Genomic DNA, 15,721 nt, shown 5'->3' with positions numbered 1-15,721 from the left:
AAGTTTCTGGAATGATATTTCAGGTTTTTTAAAAAAATTAATTTGCAAACATCTCTACCTTTCGGGGTGGGGTGGGGTATTTCCTGTAAGATGGGATGCTTCAGTGTACATTAATGAGAAATAAATGAACTTTTTTTGCTTTTACAAATGGCTGCAATGAAACAATGAGTGGAAATTTTAAAGGGGTTGGAATACAGTGTTCCCTCGATTTTCGCGGGGGATGCGTTCCGAGACCGCCCGTGAAAGTCGATGCATTATTTTTGGCTATGAACAGTATCCCAAGCCTTCCCTTAACACTTTAAACCCCTAAATTGCAATTTCCCATTCCCTTTGCAACCATTTAGATTATTACTCACCGTGTTTATTTATTAAAGTTTATTTAAAAAAATATTTATTAAAGGCAGATGAAAGTTTGGCAATGACATATGATGTCATCGGGTGGGAAAAACCGTGGTATAGGGGGAAAACCCGCGAACTATTTTTTTAATTAGTATTTTTGAAAAACAGTGGTATAGACTTTTCGCGAAGTTCGAACCCACGAAAATCGAGGGAACACTGTACTTCCTGTATCCACTGTACATGTTTAATTTTATCGACTGTTTACATTTTTATTCCTGGGAGTAATTGACATAGGGGGCCCAGTATATTGCTTTGCCCTAATGTGATAATTAGGGTCCAATTGGGCCTATAATGCTATTAAGACAGCCCTGCCTGGTGGCAGATGTCTATTGTTCTTGTTTTTTAAGAAGGTCCTGTCCATGTTTCCAAAAACTGCTTTTTCCTGGTTTTTCCCCCCATTTCTAGAGCAAAGCAGCAGGCTAAAATGGCCGAATACTGTCGAAGCATCTTCGGTGACGCGCTTTTGATCGACCCCTTTGAGAAATATCCAGTGAGTAGCTCTTAACGGACTTGGCTGACCTTTATTGACAGGTGGTCAGAATCAGAATCCAATATTGGACGAAAATACACAGAGGTCTGGAAAAGGTGCTTAAGCAAGCATATCAGTTTAAAGCCAGAATTCTTTCTGTTAGGTATAATAATACCAGCAAGTTATGATATAAAGGGAGTTTGTATTTAATGCTACAGGTATTGACGGCGGGGAAAATTGCATTTGCGCAATATTGGAAAAATGGGAACACCCTCCGCCGGAGGAAAACATAATACAGAAAATATTGGGCTGCGCAGAGATGGATAGATTGACATTGAAAATAAAAGATATACAGTGTACTATTCACTGTAGGCTAGGTTTTATCAATGGTTAGTGTTGTGATTCCGTCCGAGGCCCCTCAGGGAACGGCTGATCTTCTGTCGGTTTCCTGCTCAGAGGGGGAGGATGAGGAACAGGAGGTGCAGGCAGACGAGGAGGAGGAATCCCAGGCTGAGGAAGAGGGGGAACAGCCAGAGGCCCCCGAGAGGGAGCTCTCCCCAGCAAGCAGCCTGGATTCCTTAGAGGAAAATGCACAAGCAATAATAGATCTGCGACAGAGAAGAGCAACACAAAGAAGGGAGCAATTAGTTAGGTACTTTCAGCACTAAAGAGGCAACAGCTGGGTTTGGGTGTGGTGCTCTCTGGAAAGGCTAAAAGGCAGACCCACCCTTCCTGGCTTGTGGAGTATTATCTTTGGGAGTCTTGGGACCTGGCTGTGATCTTTGGCGTCTTGGAATTCTGGTTTGTGACTTTGAATACTGAAACCTTGGGGGGAAAAGGTGGGGGTCTTATGCTCTACAGTGGTGGGTGTGCCAGCAAGAAGTTTGCTGTATTGTCTGGACATCAGGACTCTGCTGTAAAGTCTCCTAGCCTGCCTGTTGGGAAGAACAGGTTTTTCTCTGTGTTTATTTTTCAAGCTATAAAGTACTTTTGCTTTTACCAGCGTGTCTGGCTGTTTTTTCCAGTTGGTGTTGAGGTCTGGGGGAACCCAGACAGAACAGTTAGGGGACACAATCTGAAGTTAGTTGGGGGAAAGATCAAAAGCAACGTGAGAAAATATTATTTTACTGAAAGAGTAGTAGATTCTTGGAACAAACTTCCAGCAGATGTGGTTGGTAAATCCACAGTAACTGAATTTAAACATGCCTGGGATAAACATAGATCCATCCTAAGATAAAATACAGGAAATAGTATAAGGGCAGACTAGATGGACCATGAGGTCTTTTTCTGCCGTCAGTCTTCTATGTTTCTATGTTAGAGATGAGAGGTAGAAGTTAGATGAAGAAAGATGATCATTATGGCAATATGAATGTTGTCTATAATTATAAGAACGCTCGTACGATTAATATGATTATAAATAAGCTAATATAATTATAAATATTGCTATAATTATTACTTGTATAATCATTAGCACTATGAGTATCACTACGAAAAACAGTTGTAAGTCACCTTTTCCAGTACCGTTGTAAATATAGTCACTGCACGAATTGTGGTAAATTTGAGGACTACCTCTAATAATCCGATCCAGGGGTGGGTTCCGCTCACCTTACCTCAAGGTTGACTCAGCCTCCCATCATTCCGAGGTGGGTAAAATGAGGACCCGGATTGTGGGGGCAATAGGCTGGCTCTGTTAAAAAGTGCTATGGCTAACATGTTGTAAGCCGCCCTGAGTCTAAGGAGAAGGGCGACATAAAAATCGAATAAAAATAAATAATAAATAAATAAATACCTCCCTCCACGTCATGCAGAATACCCAGAAATTATCCTCTGTGCGTGGCGCAGAAGGGGGTTTTTTTTGCAAGCCATAGCAACCAGAAGACCGGTTCAGGAAGTATGGACCATCAGTCATCAGTGCTGGTTTGACGAGCAGCGGTAAATTTCCGCTACTGGTCCCCTGATCTGATCGCTATGTAATTTTGAACAGTCATTAAATGAACTGCTGTAAGTGGAGGAGTATAACTTATATTGATAAGAGATTTATTTGTTTGTTTGTTTGGTTTTTTGCTAATTAATTAATTAATTAATTAATTAATTAATTAGATTTGTATGCCGCCCCTCTCCGTAGACTCGATATGGGAAGAAACGATCGTCTTTTATAGTCTTTCCCATCTCCCTCTTTTCCAAATTACCGTGTTTTTTTAAAAATAAACTTTATTGACTTTCTTAAAATTGACAAACGTACAAACACACATTTAACATATAATTGGGGTTGCAGATACCCCGCTTGTTCAAGAAGTCAAATTGCATTACAGAATAAAGAATACATTATTAATATGTTAAGTCAACCCATTACTTTAAGTGAAAAGGAGAAATTTTTTATTACCTTATTATGAAAACAAAGCAAAACATAAACTTCACATCTAAGCAAAGTACAAACACAAAAGTTAAATCCTAACCATACTACTAATATGCATTTTGAATTCTTCTTTTTGTCTATCCATGTATACACTTTATTCCAAATTACATAAAATTCAGATTCTTCTGGGTTATTTAACCGTCTTGTCATCATATTACCGTATTTTTCAGAGTATAAGACACACCCTAGTTTGGGGGGGGAGGAAAATGGGTGGGGTTGGGGATTAATCTGCCTACTAGGTATTCTTCTGGCTAGCATCTTTAGTCTGTTCGGATACAGCAAATCATTTTATCCCCTGGTTAGGGCTGAAAAAAAACCTTATCCAGAGAGAGTAGCAATGAAAGAAAAGCCTGCAAAAACTTAGGGCTGGAAAAAACTTTAGAAGGGAGTAGCCATGAAAAATATCCTGCAAGCTTGGAAGATCGTTAGCGCCTCCTTAGGCCTGAAAAAAAACTTTTTCAGAGGGAGTAGGAATGAAAAACAAGCCTGCAAAAAAGGCTTAGGGCTGGAAAAAACCTTCTTCAGAGGGAGTAGGAAGGGGAAGATCGTTAGCTTCTTGTTAGGGCTGAAAAAAAGCTTTGAAGAAAGTACATTCAGAATATCTGGCAAATTTTTAGCTTTTACGAGGAAAAAGGTGCATCTTATATTCTGAAAAGTAGAGTATGTTTTCTCTTTTTTAAAAAAATATTTTTTTATTACTTTTCATCAGACATACAAAGACAAACAGCATTCAAGGGGCTACCATTGCTCCGCTTATCTTAGAAGTCTAACTAATACCAAAAAAAAGTGTCTAACTATAATCAGATCGATTCAAAAATATAACACTCACACTTTATGTTCTTATTAAATTTAACTCTATTGTTTATAGTTTATGGTTTCTATAGCTTTGATCATTTTTCTTATCTATAAATTATAAAATACTTAAACTCATGATACTACATAAAAAAAGTAATACTTAATATTATAGAAATACTCTGTGTTTTTATTATTTTTAAACTATTACATTCTGCCTATTACTATCGTATTATTTAATTCATGAATTAATATTCACTTATTTCATATAACTAAAAAAATATTCTCCCATCTAAACATACAATTAACTGTCTAGTTGATAAATTCAAATAATTATAGGTTCTTACTTACCGGTATATAATTTTACCACTCTGGTTTCTCTTCAGATCGTATAAATCTTTCGCCCTTTAGTATGTTTTCTTTTGAGTTGTGGCTCAGCTTATTTTCCAATCTGTCTCCTCCCTCCCACCCCCTTTGCTTTCTGTAGCTCCAGCCCGGCATAGCCTTACCGAGCCCCCAGGAATTATTGGGGCGCATTCTGGTGAAAAACAAGAAGCGTCGCCCCCACATCAAGGTGACGGAAGGCAGCGTTCGCAAACGGGTTCTCGAGCACACGCCAAGCTGCTACAGCGACTCTTCCGGGGTGGGCGAGCCGGGTTCTCCCCCCCTGGGTAAGTGGCCCAAAGTTTATTCCTTTAATTTTTATTAAATCTACAGGCAGCCCATCTCGCTATCCAAAGCGACCCTGAATTCTTGCTGCTCTTTTTAGGGGGGAAAACATCTTGGCTAGCAAAGAAACCTGGTTTTTGCTCTGGGTAAAATCCAGAAGGAAGGGGAAAGAGAGAAGGAAGGAAGGAAGGAAGGAAGGAAGGAAGGAAGGAAAAATGGAAGGGAGAAAGGGGAAAGAAGGAAGGAAAGGGGGAGGAAGGAAGGAAGGAATAGAGGGAGGGAGACAGATAGAGAGGGAAGAGGAAGGAAGGAAGAGAGGATAGAAAAATTGGAGAGAGGAAAGAAGGAAGGAAAGAGAGGAGGAAAGGTGAAGGAAGGGAGGAACAAAAGAAGGAAAATTGGAGAGAGAGAGAAAGGAAGAGAAAATGAAGGAACTAAAATTGGAGAGAGGAAGGAAGGAAGGAAATGGAGGAGGAAAGGTGAAGGAAGGGAGGAACAAAAGAAGGAAAATTGGAGAGAGAGAAAAAGGAAGAGAAAAGGAAGGGAGGAAAATTGGAGAGAGGAAGGAAGGAAGGAACAATTGAAGGGAGAAGGAGGAAAGAAGGGAAGCAGGGAAGAGTGAAAGAAGAAAAGTGCAAAAAGCAAAGAAGAAAATTAGAAGAAAAAGAAGAAAAAATAAAATGCAAAGACCTGATCTTCCTTCTCACACTTGTAATTCTAAATCCGGCCTCTCAATCGATGATTACAGCATAGCCGCCTTCTTTCTATCATCCATCTTGTCTAACCGTCAATCACGCTTTCACATATAGCGCACTAAACTTACCTTGAACCAACCAGCCACGGCATCTTGGCAGGAAGAAGACGCTGATCCTATCCTCCCAGGTTGAGAGCCTGAGTAGCCACAGCATTTGTTTGTTTGTTTGTTTGTTTGTTTGTTTGTTTGTTTCCTCCCTCCCTCCCTCCCTCCCTCCCTCCCTTCTTTCTTTCTTTCTTTCTTTCTTTCTTTCTTTCTTTCTTTCCGTAGGCATGCAAGGCAGAGAAGCCGAGGAGGGCAAAGGAAAGCAAGGAGCCGGCTGGTTATTTTTTCAATTTCAAACCCTCTCTTCCTCTCTTTCAGGGTCCCCCTTTGCCGAACAGCCGGAAATCCTTTCCTCCATCCTGGCCAATGGGGAGGAAAAGACCTCGGACAGAATGGCGAAACTGGGGGAACCCCGCAAATCTATCGGTGAGACACCCGCAAATAGAGGCATGGTCAAACTAAGGCGAAGAAAAGGTTTTCCCAGTATGCTGGCTGGGGGATTCTGGGAGTTGAAGTCCGCCCATCTTAAAGCATGCTGGTTGGCGAATGCTGGGAAATAATAATAATAATAATACTGTAATAATAATAATAATAATAATAATAATAATAATAATAATAATAATTTATTAGATTTGTAGGCCGCCCCTCTCCGGAGACTCAGAGACTCCAAAGGTTTTTTTTTTTAAGCACTTTTAAATTCTAGACCAGATAGAACTTTCAATGTGATTTTTAACACTTAGCCCTCCTGGGAATTGTAGTCCTTAGGGGTTCAGCAGCCAAACTGGCCGTTTTCCCCATCCTATAGACAGACAGCCAACCGTTTGAGCCCCCAGCCCCTAATCCCCTTCCTTTCTCCCCTGCTCCAGACCGGGAAGCTGAAAGCGAGGAGGAAGAAGAACAGCAAGACCCCAAGAAGCCTACAACGGACGAGGTACTTGCAAGGACCTACTACCCACGATATTTTGGGGCTGCGTGGATGACTTTCGAAGAGGCCTTGAAGAAGGAGCAAAAAGGGATGAAAAGAGGCGATATTTTATTTCTGTCGCTCCCGGGAGTCCTGATGGATAAAGATTCATTTCCCAGGTTCCCCCACCAGCCGCGAGCCAGGGAGGATTCTGGGAACTGGAGTTTTAAGACAGATAGAGCAGTTTTCGAAGTTTTGCATTGCTGAAACTAGTATTTTAGATTGCTGACTCTTCTTCTCCTTCTTCTTCTTCTTCTTCTTCTTCTTCTTCTTCTTCTTCTTCTTCTTCTTCTTCTTCTTTTCTTCTTCTTCTTCCTTCTTCTTCTCCTTCTTCTTCTTTTCTTCTTCTTCTTCCTTCTTCTTCTTCTTCCTTCTTCTTCTTCTTCTTCTTCTTCTTTTCCTCCTCCTTCTTCTCCTTCCTTCTTCTTCTTCTTCTTCTTCTTCTTCTTCTTCTTCTTCCTTCTTCTTCTTCTTCTTCCTTCTTCTTCTTCTTCTTCCTTCTTCTTCTTCTTCCTTCTTCTTCTTCTTCCTTCTTCTTCTTTTTCTTCTTCTTCTTCCTTCTTCTTCTTCTCCTCCTCCTTCTTCTTCCTTCTTCTTCTTCTCCTTCTTCTTCCTCTCCTCCTCTTTCCCTTCTCCTCCTCTTCTTCACCTTCTTCTTCTCCTCCTCTTCTCCTTTTACTCTCCTCCTCTTCTCCTCCCTCCTCCTCCTCCTGCTTCTCCTCCTTTTCCTCCCCCCCCCCATGCCCACCCCCTGACCACCCCCAGGGCACAGCCAGCAGTGAAGTGAATGCCACAGAGGAGATGTCAACCTTGGTCAATTACATCGAACCGGTCAAGTTCAAGTCCTTCGAAGTGGCCAGCAGTGAGTGAAGGGAGGGACGTGGACGAACGTTGGTGACCGGCGGCTGAATTCAGCTTCTTCCCTAAAAATGTTAGCCAGGGACGCCTGGTGGTTCATGTGCCTCTTAATGATGTTGACCCTCTTTCCTTGCAAAGAACCCTGATCCTTGAGATCTAGAGACTTGTCCGTGCGCTTAAATAAGCGGCCGGACTTGTCATCAAATTTATGGCATTTCGTTTGCAGGATGACTTGGCCTTGTCCAAGATGCCAGATTTAAAGCCATTTTTTTGAGAGGCAAACTCCCTGGGCGATTGGAAGCCGATCTCTACTTTTCTGCGTGGCCTACCGTTCAGGGTTGTTGTTACAGGGAGAAAACGTGGCCCTTGGCGCGTACAGAAAACCGATGTCCTGCTATTTTTTCCCTCCTTCCTTTCTTCTGTTCCAGAACGCAACAAATCTTTCGAAATGTCTTCCTTCGTGGAGACCAAAGGGTTGGAACAGCTGACCAACAGCCCCATGGAATTTGTCGAGTATCCTGCAAACATGTTCTTGAACCCATGTCCCACTTTTAAAGTTGATGGAGAATCCCGTTGTTCTTTGGCGTGGCTGATATTTATCAATATGTCCCGATTAAAACGTTTAAATCGATGCCTTCGCTCCGGGTCCAGGTTATCACAAGGGCAGGGTGGGATTCGAACTGGGTGTTCTTTCTTCCTCGGCACAGCGAAAACAGGCAGTCCTCGACTTACGACTGCAGTTGAACCCAGCATTTCCTTATCGCTAAGCAAGATGGCGGTTAAGTAAGTCCCTTTTTTCCAGTGCCGCTGAAACGCAAAAGGGTCACTAAACGAATGGTTGTAAGTCGAGGACTACCTACCCACTAAAGAGTGTCCATTTTGATGAGTCCTAAGGGGATTTTTGGAGTCAACCTCAGGGATGGTAGACCCACAGTTTAAGAAACACTGTTCTAAAGAAATCCTGCCTTGAGTAGAGAGAGGGGTTGGACTAAATGACCTCTAAGGCCTCCACCTTTATGGTTTATGTTAGGAGGTCTAGGTAATAAACCTTCAACAAACTTTAAGCAGAGTAACTGTAGCCATGTGGGTTAGTCAATGAATCAGACTTATTACAAAAATAGAACAATATTATTATATACTGGCAGTTCTATGTTAGCAAATACTTCAGAAGAGAAGGATTTAGGGGTAGTGATTTCTGACAGTCTCAAAATGGGTGAGCAGTGCAGTCAGGCGGTAGGGAAAGCAAGTAGGATGCTTGGCTGCATAGCTAGAGGTATAACAAGCAGGAAGAGGGAGATTGTGATCCCCTTATATAGAGCGCTGGTGAGACCCCATTTGGAATAATACTGTGTTCAGTTCTGGAGATCTCACCTACAAAAAGAGATTGACAAAATTGAACGGGTCCAAAGAAGGGCTACAAGAATGGTGGAAGGTCTTAAGCATAAAACGTATCAGGAAAGACTTCATGAACTCCATCTTTAGAGTCTGGAGGACAGAAGGAAAAGGGGGGACATGATCGAAACATTTAAATACGTTAAAGGGTTAAATAAGGTTCAGGAGGGAAATGTTTTTAATAGGAAAGTGAACACAAGAACAAGGGGACACAATCTGAAGTTAGTTGGGGGAAAGATCAAAAGCAACGTGAGAAAATATTATTTCACTGAAAGAGTTGTAGATCCTTGGAACAAACTTCCAGCAGACGTGGTTGGTAAATCCACAGTAACTGAATTTAAACATGCCTGGGATAAACATATATCCAACCTAAGATAAAATACAGAAAATAGTATAAGGGCAGACTAGATGGACCATGAGGTTTTTTTCTGCTGTCAGACTTCTATGTTTCTATACAAATAGGCAAGTAAACAAGAGCAGTTACACAGTCGAAATATCATACACATATAATCCTAATAATGGTTTACAAACCAGGTTATCGCACATAGCAAAATATACACACAGCAAATATAAATCTCTCTAGTATAAACTCCCCCAAGAGGAACATCATTGACTCCCCCTTGTGGCCAACCAGCAAATGACTCTTAAAGGTACAGTCGTAAACTTATATTGCTAGCTTCTATATTGCAACACCCAACATAGCTGCATACAGTATACTAACAGTTTATGATTCTAATGTTAAGAAGGAAGGCTGAATTGAAAGGGAAAAATGGGGGACGGGTTGGAGGGGATTGCTTTGAGCTGCGAAATACATGTTGATAGCCAACTGGACCGCTGGTCACGCTTCCTAGCTTTTCAGCCTTGACACGGATTCCTCACAGATACAACAAGAAACAGCTTAGCCGAATCTACCCCAAAGGGACACGCGTGGATTCCTCCAACTACATGCCACAGCTCTTCTGGAACGCCGGCTGTCAGATGGTGGCCCTCAATTTTCAATCCCTGGGTGAGTTTGCCTTCTGGGTGGCAATGAGGACTAGAGACTTGCAAGGGCATGTATGCATTTTTTAAAAAAGAACTTAGCCTTGTTTAGATCGTCGAGAGAGAGAGAGAGAGAGAGGCTTTGGTCTCAAAACCGGCATCAAAATGTCGGTGCGGATGAACCTGCAAGGATTATGGTTATTGTTATATTCAATTTATATTTCTTTTCTTTTTTTTATATATTTTTATTTTATTTAACATACAAACATTTAAACATCATACAAAACGACATTAAACATTTACGATTTATATATACAGTGTTCCCTCAATTTTCGCGGGTTCGAACTTCGCGAAAAGTCTATACCACGGTTTTTCGAAAATATTAATTAAAAAATACTTTGTGGTTTTTTCCCCCTATACCACGGTTTTTCCTGCCCGATGATGTCATATATCATCACCAAACTTTCATCCACCTTTAATAAATATTTTTTTAAATAAATTTAAATAAATAAACATGGTGAGTAATAATCTGAATGGTTGCTAAGGGAATGGGAAATTGCAATTTAGGGGTTTAAAGTGTTAAGGGAAGGCTTGTGTTACTGTTCGTAGCCAAAATGTATTTACTTCCGCATCTCTACTTCGCGGAAATTCAACTTTCGCGGGCGGTCTCGGAACGCATCCCCCGCGAAAATCGAGGGAACACTGTATATAAAAATTTATCTTTTACAATTCTATTTGCTATACCTTTTTCTTAATTTCCACCCAGTTGTATATTTTCTCCCACACTCTATAATAGTCCTTATTTTGTTGGTTTTGTATCTCGTATGTTAATTTGCTAAATTTGGCGCAGTCTAATATTTTTTTAATCACCATTTCTTTATTTGGAGTCTTTTCTTGTTTCCATACTTGTGCATAAGCTAATCTTGCGGCTGTGAGTAAGTGATTTATTAAATAATAGTTTTCTTTACTATGTTTGCCTCTGATTATGCCTAGTAAATACATTTCCGGTTTTATCTCAAGTTTATAATCCAATATTTCTTCCACCCATGTCTGGATTTGGATCCAAAATTTCTATTTCTTGTTCACTTGATTTCTTACATTTGTAAGGCACATAAGTTTAACGACAACTGGGCAACTGCTAAGACGGAGCTACTACAGTGATGTGTAGTTTTTACACTTTACATACAAGGACTAAAATTCAAATTTGTTTTTATGTGCTTATGTTTTTATAAAACGTTTTCGGTGCCTTGGCCAAAGAGCGGGTGACTTTGATCAACGAATTTCCTCCACGTTTTTTTTAAGCTTCCTGTCAGCCCCTAAAACAGAGCAAAAAGCTTTAAATTCTCAATAAAAAAGGCGAGCCGCTAGAAATCATCTTCGCCTCCAAATATAAGGGAAGGTGTGGATCACACAGTGTGCACCCGGCGGTCTTTTGCTTGTTGCCGTCGGCTGGTATAAAGAGGACTAGTAACCTGGCTTTGCATTTTGGTATCACCCCCCCCTCTGTGCAGACTTGCCAATGCAGCTGAACCTGGGCATCTTTGAGTACAATCGCCGGAGCGGCTACTTGCTCAAGCCAGAGTTTATGCGGCGCTCGGACAAGTTTTTCGACCCGTTCACCGAAGATATTGTCGACGGCATTGTGGCAAACACCGTCAGAGTGAAGGTTCGAAGGCATGGCGGGGCAGGGAGGGCGTGAAATTGGGTGGGAACTGTGTAGATACCGCTCAGTTGTGAGTTTGAGGGGAGGGAGGGAAGGAAGGGGGAAAAGGAGGAGGGAGAGAAGGAAGGAAGAAAGGAAGGAAGGAAGAAGGAAGGAAGGAAGGTGTGGATGAGAGAGAGAAAGGAAGAAAGAACTGGAATGTGTAGATGAAAAGGAAGGAAGATGTGAATGAGAGAAAGAAAGAAGGGAATGGAAGGAATAGAAATGTGTTGTGGATGAGAAGGAAGCAAGGTGTGAATGAGAGAGAGAGAAAGGAAGGAATTGAAAGAAGGAATGGAAATGCGTTGTGGATGAGAAGAAGGAAGCAAGGTGTGAATGAGAGAGAGAGAAAGGAAGGAAGAAATGGAAGGAAGGTGTGGATGAGAGAGAGAAAAGAGGGAATGGAAAGAAGGACTGGGAATGTGTTGTGGATGAGAAGAAGGAAGCAAGGTGTGAATGAGAGAGAAAGAAAGGAAGGAAGAAATGGAAGGAAGGGAGGTGTGGATGAGAGAGAAAGAAAGGAAGGAAGAAATGGAAGGAAGGAAGGTGTGGATGGGAGAGAGAAAGGAGGAAATGGAAAGAAGGACTGGGAATGTGTTGTGGATGAGAAGAAGGAAGGAAGGTGTGGATGAGAGAGGGAGAGAGAAAGGAAGGAATGGAAGGATAGAAGGTATGGATGAAAGGAAAAGAATGAAGAAAAGAGGGAGAAAGAGACTGAAGCCAGGGAAAGGTAGGAGAGTGAGATAGAGAGAGAGAAAAAAGGAAGGAAAAAGGGAGGAAAAGAAAACATAGAAAGGCAAAAAGGGAAGGAAGGATGGAAGAAGGGGAAAAGAAGAAATGAATGAAAAGAAGGAAAAGGAAGTGAGAGAAAGATGAAGGAATACTTTTGTCTTCCATTTTTTCCTTCCTTTACTTTTTTTTTTCTCTTATCTGAAATATTATCATCTGTTCTTCTTTATTTTTCTTGTTCAAAACATTAAACTAGTTATAATAAAGAAGAAAGGGGGAAAAAATGGCAAGCAAACCCTATTTGACCTAGTGGGCTAAGCGGAAGAGAGCTTTTCTGAGCATCTATCGGAAACTGGCCGGTGAATTCAACCAGAGTTTTAATTTTCAAGCCAGTAAACGCATCATCTCCTTATCTCCATCTTTAGATCATCTCCGGGCAGTTCCTCTCCGACAAGAGAATCGGCATTTACGTCGAGGTCGACATGTTTGGGCTGCCGGTGGACACCAAGCGCAAATTCCGCACTCGGACCTCGCAGGGCAACTCCTTCAACCCCGTTTGGGACGAGGAGCCTTTTGTCTTCCAGAAGGTGAGCGTGGCAAAATCAAAGAGCTGCATTTTGGGCAATGCTGATGTTCCTCGAAGCTCTGAACATCTGAGCATGTGCCGAGTGTGATTTCAACTTTTTTTGCTGACCTTCTGCCCAGAAATTAAACTTTGACTCTTTGAGGTGAATTGTCCTTTTTCCTCCTCAATTTACAAAGGTTGTGTATGTGTGCAGGAGTGTGTGTAAGGGCTCACAGAGTCGGCTTGCTCCAGGTCCCATCCGCCAAACAATGTTGGTTAGTGAGGCCTTGGGGAATAGCCTTCTCTGTGGTGGCTCCGACCCTTTAGAATCAACTGCACTGAGAAATCCATAGTATCTTTCCCCTACCGGTCTTCCAGAAAGCCATCAAGACCTGACTTTTCCGACAGGCCTGGAATTAGGATTGACTGCAAGTATGTGTGTTTTTTTTTTAGGATATTGTTGTTTTTATTTTATTGTGGATTTTATTGCTATATTTTTATTGCTGTTTTATTTACTGTTTATTTATTGTTAGCCGTTCTGAGTCCTTTTTGGAATGTGCGGCATATACATTTATGTATTTATTTTTTATTTATTTGTTTTGTCAAATATGTATTGATCATTTACAAAGATATAACACTATTTATACACATGATACTAGTAAGAGAGAAACATTAGGACCGGGGACGGAAGGCACACTGGTGCACTTATGCACACCCCTTACTGACCTCTTAGGAATCGGGAGAGGTCAACAGTGGACAGTCTAAGGGTAAAGTTTTTTGGGGTTAGGTGATGATACTACAGAGTCCGGTAGTGAGTTCCACGCATCAACTACTTACGGTTACTAAAGTCGTATTTCCTGCAGTCGAGCTTGGAGCGGTTCACTTTGAGTTTGTATCTATTGTGTGCTCTTGCATTGTTGTGGTTGAAGCTGAAGTAGTCATTGACAGGAAGGACGTTGTAGCAGATGGTTTTATGGGCTCTGCTTAGGTCGTGTTTAAGGCGACGTAGTTCTAAGCTTTCTAAAGCTAGAGTTGTGAGTCTAGTTGCGTAGGGTATTGTGTTGGGAGTGGAGGAGCGGACGGCTCTTCTCGGAAAGTATCTCTGGACATTTTCTAGAGTGTTGATGTCCGAAATGCGGTGTGGGTTCCAGACAGATGAGCTGTATTCAAGAATTGGTCAGGCGAAAGTTTTGTATGCTCTGGTTTGTAAACGCAAATAATAAATACAACGAATGAATGTGTGCTGAGAGCGAATCTGAACTCGGCACTTCCTTCCAACAATTCTTTCTCCTCTCGATTTGCCTAGGTCGTGCTGCCAACCCTCGCCTCGCTGCGCATCGCGGTTTTTGAGGAAGGAGGCAAATTTGTAGGCCATCGGATCCTGCCTGTCTCCGACATCCGGGCAGGTAAACTCTTCTATCCCTCCTCCCCTACCCCCAGCGCCAAAGTTAATTTCAGGATTGGACCCCTCCCTCGTCCCCAACTCACAACAAAAAGTATTTTAAAACCCCAAATAACCCACTAAAACCATACTATCGAACATCCCAATCGAATCGTATCTTGTCTGGAATAAGATGTGAGTCTCACAGGCTCTTACGGAAAGCCAGTAGGGTGGGGGCAGTACAGACCTCTTGGGGGGGGTAGTTGATGCCAAAGAGCCAGGGCCGCCACAGAGAAGGCCCTTCCCCGTGGAGGTGAGCTCTTCTATCCCTCCTCCCCTTCCCCTAGTGCCAAAGTTAATTTCAGGATTGGACCCCTCGTCCCCCACTAACAACAAAAAGTATTTTAAAACCCTAAATAATCCACTAAAACCACACTATCGAACATCCCAATCGAATTGTATCTTGTCTGGAATAAGATGTGAGTCTCACGGGCCCTTACGGAAAGCCAGTAGGGTGGGGGAAGTACAGACTTCTTGGGGGAGGTAGTTGATGCCAAAGAGCCGGGGCCACCACAGAGGAGGCCCTTCCCCATGGGCCCACCTACCGACACTGCTTAGTCGACGGGACCCGGAGAAGACCAACCCTGTGGGCTGTAATCAGTCGCTGGGAGCTATTTGGCAGGAGACGGTCCCGTAAATAGCCTGGTTCTAAGCCATGTAGGGCTTTATAGGTAATAACCAACACAGTATCTGAAGATACTGTCAATCAGGACTTGAGCTGAAGTTCTGTCTCCTTCTTAACACTTCTGGGCTAATTGTGTCTGTGTGTGTGTGTGTCTGTGTGTTGTTTTCTCTTTTTCAGGATACCACTATATTTGCCTGCGCAGCGAAAACAACCAGCCCCTCTATCTCCCAGCCTTGCTGGTCTACACAGAAGCTTGCGACTACATTCCCGATGACCATCAAAGTAAATGGCTCGGGGGGAAAGTGGGTGGGTCCTTCCTGGGAATGGGGCGGAGTCCCGGGGGGGGTGTCCCTGTGATGCCGTCAGCCCTGGCAGCTAGACCAAAACCAGCCAACGAAAATCACACGGGTAGCATTCGACTTACAACCTGTTTGTCTAGTGACCGATCAACCGTACAACGGCATTAAAAATATATATATAGAGAGAGAATTAGGACTGTTTTCACGTGATCCAAATTCAGGCGCTTGGTAATTGATTCATATTTACGACGGTCACAGTGTCATCAGCTTTTGTGACCGTCTGAGATTGAAGTCAATGGAGAAGCCAGATTCACTTCATTCACACTGGGGTACCAATTCAATTCAATTCAATTTATTAGATTTGTATGCCGCCCCTCTCCGAAGACTCGGGGCGGCTCACAACAGCAATAAAAACACTACAACAATGGAACAAATCTAATAATAAAATATATAAAACCCCCAACAATTAAAAACCATACAGCACATACACATCAAACATGAAATATAATAAGCCTGGGGGAGATGTCTTAGTTCCCCCATGCCTGGCCATATAGGTGGGACTTGAGTAACTGGCAAAAGACAAGGAGGGTGGGGGCCGTTCGAATCTCCGGGGGGAGTTGA

The 15,721-nt window shown here is 42.3% G+C and overlaps 1 protein-coding gene across 1 annotated transcript in view; it reads left to right on the top strand.

Moving 5' to 3' along the window:
- Nucleotides 1-15,721, top strand: part of PLCB3 (phospholipase C beta 3) — a 79,299-nt gene that overhangs the window by 48,575 nt on the left and 15,003 nt on the right. The window contains 11 exon segments of the mRNA XM_070766218.1: nt 805-889; nt 4,564-4,747; nt 5,863-5,970; nt 6,411-6,475; nt 7,274-7,370; nt 7,795-7,879; nt 9,640-9,764; nt 11,251-11,405; nt 12,596-12,757; nt 14,042-14,141; nt 14,979-15,083. Coding sequence (XP_070622319.1) covers nt 805-889; nt 4,564-4,747; nt 5,863-5,970; nt 6,411-6,475; nt 7,274-7,370; nt 7,795-7,879; nt 9,640-9,764; nt 11,251-11,405; nt 12,596-12,757; nt 14,042-14,141; nt 14,979-15,083 — 1,271 coding nt within the window.

This window comes from Erythrolamprus reginae, chromosome 13 (assembly GCF_031021105.1).
Source record: "Erythrolamprus reginae isolate rEryReg1 chromosome 13, rEryReg1.hap1, whole genome shotgun sequence".
Lineage (NCBI taxonomy): Eukaryota > Metazoa > Chordata > Lepidosauria > Squamata > Dipsadidae > Erythrolamprus > Erythrolamprus reginae.
This window is presented reverse-complemented; position numbering and strand designations above follow the sequence as displayed.